The sequence below is a fragment of the Solanum verrucosum genome, unplaced genomic scaffold, assembly GCF_900185275.1.
Source record: "Solanum verrucosum unplaced genomic scaffold, falcon-dt-bn FXZP01000049.1, whole genome shotgun sequence".
In the NCBI taxonomy this organism is placed as follows: domain Eukaryota; kingdom Viridiplantae; phylum Streptophyta; class Magnoliopsida; order Solanales; family Solanaceae; genus Solanum; species Solanum verrucosum.
The window spans coordinates 5,657,789-5,672,924 of NW_026020221.1; the positions used below are offsets into that span (position 1 = coordinate 5,657,789).

The 15,136-nt window shown below is 33.2% G+C and overlaps 1 protein-coding gene across 1 annotated transcript; it reads right to left on the reverse strand.

Annotated features, from left to right (window-relative positions):
- Positions 1-930: 930 nt before the first annotated feature.
- On the reverse strand, positions 931-3,389 carry LOC125831260 ((R)-linalool synthase TPS5, chloroplastic-like). Its single transcript, XM_049510456.1, is given in 8 exon segments — positions 931-1,237; positions 1,322-1,570; positions 1,668-1,806; positions 1,881-2,099; positions 2,183-2,432; positions 2,435-2,569; positions 2,785-3,055; positions 3,156-3,389. Coding segments are annotated over 8 exon segments (1,791 nt in total). The 3' UTR covers positions 931-943.
- Positions 3,390-15,136: the final 11,747 nt, after the last annotated feature.

The following is a 15,136-nucleotide window of genomic DNA, read 5'->3' on the forward strand; positions in this document are numbered from 1 at the left end:
GAATCCTTCCTAGTTTTGGTAAAAAAGTTACAATGATTAAAAAACTAAATTCATAAGAGTAAATTTAGAGTCCTAACTATTTTTCTTATTTTTAATTAGAATATTAAAAAATAAAAATATTTAAAAATTATTTAAATAAAAGGGTATGTCAAAATTTGACAGCTAAAAGATAAATAAAATTGGACACTCGTACAAAGGGAACTTATAAATAGACAGTGACATGAAAAATAATAATCTGGAATAGGAGAAAAACAATACCAATTAGATGATTAATTTAATAAAATAACATAACCATGATTAAGTGAGAAACGTCTATATACGCAAACAAGTAAAAATAAATCCAATCGGAGTAAATTTTTATAATACACGTCGCTAACATTTTACATTTTAAGATCTATCCTTACAAAAAAACAAAAAAAAAAAATTAGTTACTAACAACTGCCTCTTGTAAGAATCTAAAATGTGAGAACAGTACCTTTTTAATTTGGCATACTCGAATTTTAATCTTGAAACTCAAGAACATTTAAGTTTTCTCTAATTTACCGCACTAATCCGATTATTATTTGATAATTTTATCATGTCTAATCACAGTTTATTTATGAAATCCAGTAATTGTATGTTCAAAATTGGAAGCAGTTGATATTGGTACGCATTCTACTTTATATGGCTTAAAAATTATAATTACAAATCTTCAAATACGGTTTTTCATTGTTCAACTATATTGTGTGAACAACTCTTGATTTAAATTACAATTTGATCCAAATGTATTATAATCGAAAATTCAATTAATAAGAAAGAACACATTAACATTATATAAATAAAAAATTCAGTTGTATATAATTCATCATTGAAATTCCTTAAAAGTTTAAATTCTGAATTCGACTTTATGGAAAATACATATATACGAAATCAAAGTAATAAAATGAAGTCTATATAAAAAAAATTACTTGAGAGCCAATGCAACATTAGGAATAATTATAGGCTCAAAAAGTATTTTGGAAATGCTACTTTTAACATCGTTATGCAGATACATGAAGTGCGATGTTCTTGTAATATTCTTTACAATTTCAATAAATGTTTCAGAAAATGGAGAATTTTTCCTCTGAGCTGTGTTCATTGCTTCCCATGTCTCCTTTATCAAAAATGTAATGTGTTCTCTTGCCTCTTCTTCCGAAGCACCCTTTTCGTTCATGTAACACTGAATTGATTTAGAAACGTCACCTCTTTTCAATTCATCCTGAATTGATACAAAAATAAATAAATTAAATGAAACAGAGATTTTGCTAGATATCTATGTGAGATAAAAGTTGTAAAAGCATACCGAAGATGTCCCCAAATCATCGGTGAAACGAAAAATAGTAGCAGACCATCGAATAATGTCAGGATAATTGGTTAAGGATTCCAAGGCCTCTTTGGTAATTTTATTTGTGACAAGGAACAATGAGTGGACTAATACCATTGGTACTGCAATTGAGATCCTTGCATTATCCATGTATTCTTCAAAATTTGGTTTGTATCCATTGTGGTACCATTTTGCTTCTTGTAAGTATGATTTGCATAAATCTGCCCACTAATTAATAACAGCCATTTAAATATTGAATTCGCCTCGGACAAAATCAGGGGTATTTTAGGAAAATAAATTATTTATTAAGTAGAATGAATCTTACTGATTTTGTAAGGTAGGGTAGAACGTTGATGTCATGATTTTTGAGAACCTCATACGCCACTTCATTGATAATATTGATGAGTGCAAGATAACATACTTTCATATAACCTGGAAGTTGCTCCATTGCTTTTGTATCCCATCTGAATTTATATTGATTACGATTTTGAAATATATAGTTACTAGTAATTATTTTGCGATAGAGTTAAGTACTGACCTTTGAATAGCAAGAGTGAAGAGTTCCAACTCATCAAGAGTGCCATAAACATCATAAATGTCATCTATGATTGAAATAAAAACAATAACTTTTGTTATCAATCTTCTAAAGTAGCTATGTTGAGGCTCAAACAATGCACCCACTGCCCAAAACATATTCTCAACCAGAATATCCCTTGAAAATGGAAGCTTTTCCACAAGCCCTGTATTCTTCCACCACCTAATAATTTACATCAAAATTAATGTTTCAGCATTTAGATGAAATTAATTTGTATCTAGAAATATATGTATTCACGTACGTACCTTGATAAAATTCTTAAATCTTGTTGGTGTGTTGCTTGAACAATGTTGAAGTCCAATTTAGCAAGCTCTAACAAAAGAGGATTAGCATTTGGCATTCTCTCATAAATGCTAATATACCACCTTGTCTCTAATCTTGGCATCATCCAATGTCTTGGGAGTTCCAAGGCATGGACTACTAATTCCGCCATTATATTCTCTTCTCCACAACGTCGATTTTGATCAACATATCTCATTAGATGTGTCAATGTGATTTTGTCGTATTTTTCAAAGAGGTTTCATTTTCTGTTGAGAGAAACGAAGCTTCATATAATTTTAACAATCCTTTTGTTTCGTTACAAATACTCTGCTTGAGATTGTCATTCTCATCCATGAAATTGTTCAATATATCTGAAACACAATAAAATACATTGGTCAAAATCTAATAAAAAATAAACTTGAAGAATCTATGTTCAAAATCGTATAGAAAATTAATCAGATTGACCATCAAATTTTGAACTACACGTGTCACATAAAGTTTGAGTTTTGGAACAAAATGGACAAAAATATGTGAACCTGGTCGATATTACGATGGTATGTTGTTATAGATGTATGTATGTACGTACCTTGAGAGATATGAAAATCATATTGTCTGAAGAGCCTAAACTTCAAGGCCGTAGAGTATAATGAATATCCTGTGGCTACATTTTGGTCATGTATGCTCTTCAATATTTGCATTATTTCATCCTTGAAGTGGTAACTTACTCCAAGCCTTTCTAAATTATCAATCAACTCCAATTTAACATCTAATTCTTGTATTGATCCCTCAACCATCATCATCAAATTCTTCTTCATTTCCTTCTTCACTTCATCAAGCCGCTCCATATACATATCTCCCTATACGCAACGCTAAAGTTAATTATCATCTTAATAATAAAACACATTAATATAATATACTGTCACAATCGATAGAATGTACAAGTACTATAATATATACCACGTAATTATTGTCAATGGACTGAATATATTGAAAATCCCAGGTAGTAGGTTTGTAATTCCCTGAACGTCTGATAGTATTGGGATTTGGGTCAGCAAATTTTATTTTGCCAGCAGTTGAGAGACACCCTTTTGATAGTACAACTAGTGATGGCTGACCTCGACTCAATAAAGTAATTGGAGGTGCTCTTCTGGAGGTCACCATTCCTGTGTTGTTGAATAATATTGCATCCATACTAATATTAATTCTTACCTTTATAATGTTTTAAAGTATATTATATTTTAGATGTTGGAGCTCAAACTATTAGTTTCCAATATATATAGAGAGATAATTGGATACTATTCATCTACATGAAATGAACGTGTTACATTCATTAGCACTACAAAATTATTATTGGACACCTCACTACCACAAAAACTGTTGGGTTTAGCAAGGTGTGAATGGGAAATAAAAAGAGAAAATGGAAAGTGGAAGAACCAATGAAAGTGGGGGAACCAATTTTGGAGGGAAAATGAAAAGTCATCATTGCAAAAGTGCAAATGAAAGGTCATTTTTACCATATTGGTAGAAGAAAGGAAATTGTTGTCCTTATATTAGGAAACACTTCCTTTAGTTCTTAAAGGGTTAAGAAGAAGGTGCCCCCTCGCGCCGTCGTCATCGTCGCTCGCTCGGCCTCGGCCTCGGATTTGGCAAATGATTTGATTGATAATATTTTTGGATAAAATTTATTTAATCAATCTTGTTAAATCATTTCCTTTCTCTTATAAATTAATTCAGAATGTTAATTAAATAACATAATTAATTTGGCGCAATGCGTTCGCTAAAGTTATTGAAGTTTGAGGTACCACTACTTCTTTAACAGGTTAATCCGTTTTATCTTGGGAGGAATTTATCTGCAACCTCGGGTACAGTGAGGGGATTAAATTTCTTAAGAAAACACAGTGATTTCTGTGGATTCGGATTAAAAATCATTCTGTCAATTTCATTTTTTTTTCTGTTTCTGTATTTTTGACTAACCTGAATACAGGAGATAACAATCTTAAAAAATTTAATAGTTTCTGTATTTGAGGTTTCTGGAGATTAAAACCTTTATGGTTTTCTACTCTGTTTGAATTTTTAAAATTCATTCGGTAAACGATTAAAAGAACATAAACACTTTATCGTTAAATCAGAAACAGTCTGTGTAAGGATTTATTCTTTACTGGTATAGTCTTTCACATACTAAATTGTCTGCCATTTGTGACAGAAAAATGACTAATTCAAGTCAAGTAAATGCTGGAACAGTAAGTGCTGCAACAACATCAATTGCACACAATCGTTCAAATGCTGCCCTAGCACCGACTGAGAAACTTGCAAAGTTTTCTGGAGTCGACTTCAAGAGATGGCAGCAAAAGATGTTCTTCTATCTGACTACGTTGAGTCTACAGAGGTTCATTAATGAGAACGTTCCTGTTATGTCGGATGAAACTCCGCCTGAAGAACGATTCTTGGTAACAGAAGCATGGACACATTCTGATTTTTTGTGTAAAAATTATATTCTGAGTGGCCTGCAGGATGATCTGTACAATGTGTACAGTAATGTGAAAACCTCAAAAGAACTCTAGGATGCTTTAGAAAAGAAGTATAAAACAAAGGATGCCGGAATGAAGAAGTTTATTGTGGCAAAGTTTCTGGACTATAAGATGATAGACAGTAAGACCGTCGTCACCCAAGTTCAAGAATTGCAGGTCATAATCCATGATCTCCTTGCTGAAGGTATAAATTTATTTAATACCTATGTTGGAAATATTAAGTTGGGATAAAGGACGAATTTACCCCCGAACTTTGATAAATGGTACGTTTATGCCCTCCGTTATACTTTGCGTCCACATAAGCCGCTGCCGTCCAATTATCGGTACACACATGCCCCTCTCACTAACGGACCCCTCATTCTGTACACGTGTCTTAATCCTAATCAACTACCCGTTTGACCATTTTTTTAACCCATAAACTAACAACCCGCCCCATAAACCCAATAACCCACCCGATTCCCTCTAAAAATTTCCTAAGTACCTTATCCACAACGGAGCCTAACATTTCATTCAAATAGAAAAGTTCATCCATACACCTTCCATTTCCAACAAAACCAGATATAATAACAGTCCAAGAAACATCATTTCGCACTGGCATCTTATAAAAGATTTTACAATCTTGATACATCTCACCATTATTTGCATGCCCACATAACAACTAGCCCAAGAGAACACATCTCTTTCAGTTATTCTATCAAACACTTTGTATGCATCATCTGTAATCTTGAAAACCGAATACATACTAATCAACTAATTGCCCACATATAAGTTTGATTCAAGCCCATTTCTCACCACCAACCCATGAACAATTTTTCCATGTACAATTGATTTTTGATGGGCACATGACGTAACAATAAAAGTGAACATGTACTCGTCCGGAAAAACCCGAATGGGGTGGTCAAAATTCAAGAGTTGGCGAAAAAGACAAAAACTTTGTGAAGAATTTTGGAGTTTGCAGTATCCTCTGATCATCAGATTCCATATTAGAATCGGGGTGAAGGCAGAGGATAGTGAAGAAACAAAAATCTTGCTGAGGTAACTTCCTTGATATGCAGATAACAGTGAATCAGAGAATTAACTAAAGAAGCAGTTGATGAGAGTTCTTGTGTGAGTATTTGGGCATGTATTTGCTTCAGTTGAGATTTAAGTGGGTGTTGGTGTAGCAATTTAGACAATTCTTTTCGAGTAATGGCTGTTGAAGAACAACAGATTCGACATTTGGGCTTAATAGCAGTCAAGTGTTTGGCTTTACGCCATGAAAGAAAGCGCATTTGAAGTTTCACAAAAGAAACTGGAAATCAATTGGGAGAGCTCTAAATATTCAGTGCTCTGCACTAAGTCCTTTTCTTTTCTTTTCTTTTTCAAATTTACAATATCTCCAATCTCCAAAATTATATTGAGTTTGTATGTATAGGTTTGGGTTACATTTTGACTTAATGGGGATGCAATATTATGACCAGATAGTTTGATAGGTTATTTCGGATTTTAATTTTTGGGTTAGGTCAACAAATATCAGGTTGTTAGTTTTGGGCCTTTTAATTGACTTAGGAAATTTTAGAGGGAATCGGGTGGGTTATTGGGTTTATGGGGCGGGTTGTTAGTTTATGGGTTAAAAGAATGGTCAAACGGGTGGTTGATTAGGATTAAGACACGTGTACAGAATGAGGGGTTCGTTAGTGAGAGGGGCATGTGTGTACTGATAATTGGACGACAGGGGCTTATGTGAACGCAAAGTATAACGGAGGGTATAGACGTACCATTTATCAAAGTTCGGGGGTAAATTCGTCCTTTTTCCCTATTAAGTTTATTCTTAATACTGACATAATCTTTAATATAAGATTGGTTGTGAATGATGCTTTTCAAGTGGCTGCCATTATTGAGAAGTTACCTCCATTGTGGAAGGACTTCAAAAACTATTTGAAACATAAACGTAAGGAGATGACTGTTGAAGATCTCATGGTAAGGCTGAGAATCGAAGAGGATAACAAGGCCGCAGAAAAGAGGTCACGTGGTAATTCAGCAATATCAGGAGTAAATATTATTGAAGAAGATCCCACAAAATCAAAGAAAAGAAAGAAAACATCTGGTCCAAAGAGCAATCCTCCTAAGAAGAAATTCAATGGAAGCTGCTTCAACTGTGGCAAACGTGGTCATAAGGCTACTGAATGCAAGGGTCCCAAGAAGGACAAGAAGAAGGATCAAGCAAATTTGGCTGAATCCAAAGGAGAGATAGACGATCTTTGTGCAATGCTTTCAGAATGCAACTTGGTTGGAAATCCAAGAGAATGGTGGATAGATTTTGGTGCCTCATGCCATGTTTGTGCCAATAAAGAATTATTTTCATCGTATACTCCAACACCTATAGACGAGAAGTTGTTTATGGCAAATTCCGCTGTTGCAAAGGTGGAAGGAACTGGCAAGATCTTCCTAAAGATGACATTAGACAAGGTGGTGACTTTGAACAGGGTCTCATATGTTCCGGAATTGCGAAAAAACCTAGTTTCTATACCAGTTCTGACTAAGAATGGATTCAAATGTGTATTTGTTTCTAATAAAGTTGTAGTAAGTAAGAATGAGATGTATGTAGGAAAATGTTACCTTACTGAGGGCCTTTTTAAACTCAATGTAATTGCAGTTGATATGAATAAAGATTCTGCTTCTTCTTACTTGCTTGAGTCTAAATGTTTATGGCATGAACGTTTGGGACACGTTAATAACAAAACCTTGCGAAAACTGATTAACTTAAATGTTTTGCCTAAATTTGAGCGCAATAAATCAAAATGTCAAGTTTGTGTTGAATCTAAGTATGCTAAGCATCCTTATAAATCTGTTGCAAGGAGTTCATATCCCTTAAAACTGATTCACACTGACATTTGTGACATGAAGTCAACACCAACACGTGGTGGGAAAAAGTATTTCATAACTTTTATTGACGATTGCACTAGATTTTGTTATGTCTATTTGCTAAATGGTAAGGATGAAGCAATAGATGCATTTAGGCAATATAAGACTGAAGTTGAAAATCAGTTGGATAGAAAGATCAAAATGATCAGAAGTGATAGAGGTGGAGAATTTGAATCTCCATTTGTAGAAATATGTTTGGAAAATGGAATAATCCATCAAACTACTGCTCCTTATTCTCCACAATCTAATGGAATTGCAGAAAGAAAAATCCGAACTTTAAAGGAAATGATGAATGCCTTACTTATAAGTTCAGGTTTACCACAAAACTTGTAGGGGGGAGGCTATTCTTACAGCAAATCGAATACTCAATAGAGTGCCTCATACGAAGACACATGTTATTCCATATGAGAAATAGAAAGGTAGAAAACCCAACTTGAAATATTTCAAAGTGTGGGGGTGTCTTGCCATAGTCCAGGTTCATATACCTAAGAGGGTGAAAATAGGGCCTAAGACTGTGGATTGTGTATTCATTGGATATGCCACAAATAGTAAGGCATGTCGATTTTTGGTTCATAAGTTCGAACATCCGGATATTCATGATAATACGAGAATGAAATCAGATAATGCTGAATTTTTTGAACATATCTATCCGTATAAACTAGACTTGAGTCATCTAGTGGAGGGTCTAAACAACCTCGAGAAGAACCAAAATAGAATGAAACCAATGAAGAGAGTCCAAGACGCAGTAAACGTCAAATGACAACTACTTCATTTGGATCTGATTTTGTAACATTCCTTCTTGAAAGTGAGCCTCAAACATTCAAGGAAACGATGTTGTCTAGCGACTCAACCTCTTGGAAGGAGGCTGTCAATAGTGAGATTGAATCAATCTTAAACAATCATACCTGGGAGTTGGTTGATCTTCGTCCAGGGAACAAACCTTTGGGTTCTAAATGGATCTTCAAAAAGAAGATGAAAGATGATGGAACTATTGACAAATATAAAGCAAGACTTGTTGTCAAAGGCTTTAGACAAAAAGAAGGTCTTGATTATTTTGACACATACTCGCCAGTGACTAGGATTACATCAATTCGGATGTTAATTGCCCTAGCTGCAGTATATGGTCTTGAAATCCATCAAATGGATGTGAAAATCGCATTCTTAAATGGAGAGCTGGAGGAAGAAATCTACATGGAACAGCCTGAGGGCTTCGTAGTTCCCGGCAAAGAAAAGAAAGTATGCAAACTTGTTAAGTCACTTTATGGACTAAAACAAGCACCGAAACAATGACATGCAAAGTTTGATCAAACCATGTTGTCAAATGGATTTAAGATCAATGAGTGTGATAAATGTGTTTACATTAAAGACACTACAGATCAGGAAGTCATTGTATGCCTATATGTGGATGACATGCTGATAATGAGGAAGGACATTGCCAATATAAAAGCTACTAAGCGTATGCTTGCTAGTAAGTTTGATATGAAAGATCTAGGAGTAGCCGATTTAATATTGGGTATAAAGATTCACAAAACTCCTAACGGTATAACATTGTCTCAATCTCATTATATTTAAAAGGTACTTGAAAAGTTCAAGTATTGAATTTCAAAAAGGCAAAGACTCCAATTGATGTGAACCTTAATCTTGCTAAGAATAAAGGTGAAAGTCAGTCTCAATTGGATTACGCCAGAGTATTGGGAAGTTTGATGTATGTCATGAATTGTACACGACCAGACATAGCCTGCGCTATAAGTAAACTGAGTCGATACACAAGTAATCCCAATCAAAATCATTGGTTGGCAATGAAGAGAGTTTTGGGGTACTTAGAAGACACTCAAAATTATGCTTTGCATTACAACAAATATCCAGCAGTTCTTGAAGGATATAGTGATGCAAATTGGATTACTAGGTCAGCTGAAATGAAATTCACGAGTGGATATGTTTTCACTATTGGTGGAGGAGCAATATCTTGGAAATCATCCAAACAAACATGTATAGCTCGCTCTACAATGGAGTCAGAATTCATCGCCTTAGACAAGGCAGGTGAAGAAGCTGAATGGCTCCAAAATTTCTTAGAAGATATTCCGTTTTGGCCCAAACCAATGGCCCCTATATGCATACACTGCGATAGTCAAGCTGCAATAGGAAGGGCTGGAAGCGTTATGTATAACGGGAAGTCTCGTTACATAAGACGAAGACATAACTCTGTTAGACAACTACTCTCTAGTGGAATTATCACAATTGACTATGTAAAGTCAAATGATAATGTGTCGGATCCACTTACAAAAGACCTAACTAGAGAGGGAGTTGAGAGATCATCGACGGGAATGAGACTATGGCCGAGAACAAGTCATCATGGCGGTAACTCTACCTAGAAGACTGGAGATCCCAAGATCTAGGTTCAAGGAGATAAAACAAAGTCATAGATGATGGTTCAACATTGTCAAAAATTATTTTATGTTCATTCTCATGATGAGATAATGTTCAGTAACCAGGATAAAGGCATAGGGACTTTTTAATGGTTTCTAAGTTTGATACAGGGTATATCAAATAGTGTATCTACGGGATAACACAGTTAGAAACCACCTATGTAAGTGTGAAGTGTAAGTCGCTTCAAGGAGAATCCGGTAAGGCCAGTTCTCTAAGCACTTATTAACCGAGATGTGTTCATGGCTGAAACGAACAAAACAATGAGAACCAAAAAACTGTTCAAGGGTTGATTGTGTGACTTATGTTGTCTAGGTATACACTAAAGCTCGACGGTTCAAAGATATCAAATCTACCGATTGATTGAGTATATCCGATATATGTTCAGTACGGAAAGTTTAAAGGGAAACCTACTTATCCAGATGCGATTAACCCTTACTTACGAGACACACAAATTTTTCATGCATATGTTTTAACAATAGCCATTCCCCATTCATGTGGGGGATTGTTGGGTTTAGCAAGGTGTGAATGAGAAATAAAAAGAGAAAATGGAAAGTGGAAGAACCAATGAAAGTGGGGGAACCAATTTTGGAGGGAAAATGAAAAGTCATCATTGCAAAAGTGCAAATGAAAGGTCATTTTTACCATATTGGTAGAAGAAAGGAAATTGTTATCCTTATATTAGGAAACACTTCCTTTAGTTCTTAAAGGGTTAAGAAGAAGGTGCCCCCTCGTGCCGTCGTCCTTGCTCGCTCGGCCTCGGCTTGGGCTTCGGCTTCGGATTCGGATTTGAATTTGGATTTGGCAAATGATGTGATTGATTGATAATATTTTTGGACAAAATTTATTTAATGTTAAATCATTTCCTTTCTCTTATAAATTAATTCAGAATGTTAATTAAATAACATAATTAATTTGGCGCAACTAAATTTATTTGAAATTCACGTGTAACGGTAATCCTTCCAAAAAGTCGTTACTTTTCCCAAACGGTAATCCTTCCAAAAAGTCGTTACTTTTCCCAAAGGACACAATGTTCTGGAAAAAATGGGTCTGAACAGATTTTTCTGAACTGACGCGTTCCTTGCTGCAAATGGCTATAAATAAGAGGTGTTTTTCATTTTTTCAAACACTGAAAATTTGTCCTCTCTGCATACATATTCTTATATAAATAAAATAGTCGATCGACTGAGTCTGCGTGTACTCTTGTTGCTGTTCTTGCGTTCGCTGAAGTTATTGAAGTTTGAGGTACCGCTACTTCTTTAACAGGTTAATCCGTTTTATCTAGGGAGGAATTAATCTGCACCTCGGGTACAGTGAGGGGATTAAATTTCTTAAGGAAACACAGTGGTTTCTGTGGACTCGGATTAAAAATCATTCTGTCAATTTCATTTATTTTTTGTTTCTGTATTTTTGACTAACCTGAATACAAGAGATAACAAAAACAACTTGTAGCGGTAATAAATATATACATTAAGAAAAAGTGATAAAATCTATATCGATATTAAGGACATTTACAAAGAATACTAATTAAGCTATTAGTATCACTAAAAATCATTTTTAACTGATGAATTTAAAGGTCAATAATTTGATACCACTTGCAAAAAATAATTTGAATTCTATTTTTTATTTTTGGGTAAACATTGAATTCTATCTGTACCATGCTTATAATAATGCCTGTAATGGATTTAAAGGTCAAAATTTTTCCTAGGATAGTGATGAGACACATTTCGACACAATTAGCCTGCTCTCAGTGTGTTGTCAATTTTTCGAAAGTCAGCCAAAAGGTGAAAAAAACAAAAGGCGGACCCATTCATTATTAATATTCTTGAACACAAGGAAAATGTTGTGGTCACAACAAGGGTTGTTAAAATGGCCTCACTGATAAATCGTTAGTTTGTTAAAAGTTATTCGGGCTCAGATGAATTAGATTAATATGTAACAAATTTTGAATGGTTATTCCTTCGTTCGATAGAGTGTGTAAGAATATTATTAAATGTGATTTTTTTTCCGTCAATAAAACTACTCAGATGAGAAAAACCTTTGAGTAGATATATTGTATTTTAAAAGTGCAAAAGATGAGAGTCAAACCTTACCTCTAAGATATAAAAACAAATTGTATGGCTGAATCTGTTATAAGAAGAGCTAAAAGATGTTTTATACAGAAGAAAAGATACTAGATTTATTTCTCTCAACCTTTGGCCTATACCAAAATATACGTAATTAATTGACTTAGAAATTAACTCTATCGTATCTTAATTTAAAACTGGGTAGTTACAGTGAGATTATTTCTATGCACGGTTTGATTTGTATATTAAAAGTAGTATTGTCTATGAGACATGCTTATCCATATGTATTAAGTTTATTCAGGGGGTCTTTTGATTGCCGGATAGAAACAAGTTATTCATGTATAAATTTGTATATAACATATAATATGTTTAGCAGGTAATCCGCATAACTAGTATGGGGTCGTTTGGTAGTTGATTAGAGTTACGTAGATTTTAGTAATATAGAAATTAGTTATGAGTGAATGTATGTATTATTTTATGCAGGTATTAGTTATGCATGTTTTAGTTATTCATGTATTAGTTATACATGTACTAGATATTCCACCTTCTATCTTGTATAAAATAATACATAGATCCTCTCATAACTTATAGATGTAAAGTTATGGGATTTCTAAATTCTCAACCAATTATTCTTATACATGAATAAATTATCTTTTATCTACCTATCAAACATCTTATAAAGACGAGAGGGAGTTGCTCGGATGGTAAACACCCCTCATTTCCAATCCAAACATTGCGAGTTCGAGTCACCAAAAAAGCAAAAGGGATAGGAGCTCCTAAGGGAAAATAAAAAAAAATTATACGTTAATATATGAATAACACAAACCTTATCCAACTACGAAACAACCTCCAGTTGTATATATTTTGATAAGAGGATAAAATAGTGGTGGAAATAGGGACTAGGTAGCAGTTATCTATTCCATCTTTCTTATTTCTTGTGGTACCTTTTTTTTTGTAGTTTATCCAAAAAAAATAAATCATTTTACTTTAATTAAAAATAATTTAATTTTAAAATTTAAATTTTTTGCACCTTTATGAAATAATTATTTTATAACAAAAGTTTCAATTATCTTTCTTTTTTTTTAAAAAAAAATAATTTTTATGTTAAATTAATAACATCACAATTATGAGACGGAAGAGTAGTAGTTTTCGTCGGCCAGGGATACACTTCTGTATGATGTGGTGTCTATATTGACAACCAAAAACCAATGGTTGAAAAAAAAAAAGGACAAAAAAAGCGAATGTCATAATTCTTTTTGCATTATTCATAGTTTTAATTTTTTTTACATTATTCATAGTTTTCATCTTATCTTCAAGATTTCAACACCAATTTTTTTCACAATTGAATGTCATTTACTAAACTATTATTATTATTTTCTCTCAGCGTCATGATAAATTAACTACTAAAGTAATTCTTCAACTTCAAACATTATAAATTTTAAAAGAAATAATTCTTTATTGTCTTAAATATCTAACTTTTGGAAGAAAAATAATTACTGTTTACGGTAATAATATTCCCAATCAACACTCTCATCACATATTGCTATGAGGAAATTCTTGTATCGATAAGCATTATTTTCAATAATAAAAAATATTTAAATACAAATCATTATTTCGGAAAAAAATTTACTGATAAATATATACGCAATGAACCATCAATAATTATAGGTATTTATAAGTTCAAATGAGGTATGGACCATGAAATAGAGCTTTTCTATATCCGAAACTAACATCTAAAACCAAAATTATGAACGTTCGAGGTTTCTCTTAATTACAACTATACTAGTCTCTGATAAATGGTCATAATGCTTTATTCAAACATTAAATGATACAAAATTGGTGGCATTTGAAAGATAAATCATTGACCTACAATTTCATATGTCATGGCTCACCTAATTCATTACATACTAAAAGATATGGTAGTATACATTATTGTTTGCCTTAAAGAGAGGCACACATTGATTGCATGTAGTTTTTTAACCAAATTTTTTATGGGTGTTTGTGATGATTTAATAAATTATGTGTGTTAGTTCGAATGAGTAATTATAGGTAATTATAAGTTCAAATGAGGTATGGACCGTGAAATAGAGCTATTCTATACACGAAACTAACATCTAAAGCCAAAATTATGAACGCTCAAAATTTCTCTTATTTACAACTACACTAGTCTCTGGTAAAATAGTCGTAATGCTTTACTTCAAACATTAAATGATACAAAATCGTTGAAATTTTAAAGAAAACTCATTGACCTATAATTTCATATGTCACTAAAAGATATGGTAGTATAAATTGTTTGCCTTCAAGAAAGGCACACATTGATTGCATGTAGTTTTTTTACCAATTTTTTTTGGGGTGTTGATGATGATTTAATAAATTATTTGTGTTAGTTCAAATGGGTAATTATAGGTATTTATAAGTTCAAATGAGGTATGGACCGTGAAACAAAGTATTTCTATACCCAAAACTAACAGCTAAAGACAAAATTATGAACGTTCGAAGTTTCTCTTATTTATAACTACACTAATCTCTGCTAAAATGGTCATAATTCTTTACTTCAAACATTAAATGATACAAAATCGTTGGCATTTGAAAGAAAACTTATTGACCTACAATTTCATATGTCATGGCGCACCTAATTCATTACGTATTAAAAGATATGGTAGTATACATTGTTTGCCTTTAAGGGAGGCATACATTGATTGCATGTAGTTTTATGACCTAAATTTTTTGTGGGTGTTTGTGATGATTTAATAAATTATGTGTGTTAGTTCGAATGTGTAATTATAGGTATTTACAAGTTCAAATAAGGTATGGACCGTGAAACAAAGTTTTCTATACCAAAAACTAACATCTTAAGCCAAAATTATGAGCGTCCGAAGTTTCTCTTATTTACAACTACACTAGTTACCGGTAAAGTGGTCATAATGCTTTACTTCAAACAGTAAATGATATAAAATTGGTGGCATTTGAAAGAAAACTCATTGACCTATAATTTCATATTTCATGGATCACGTAA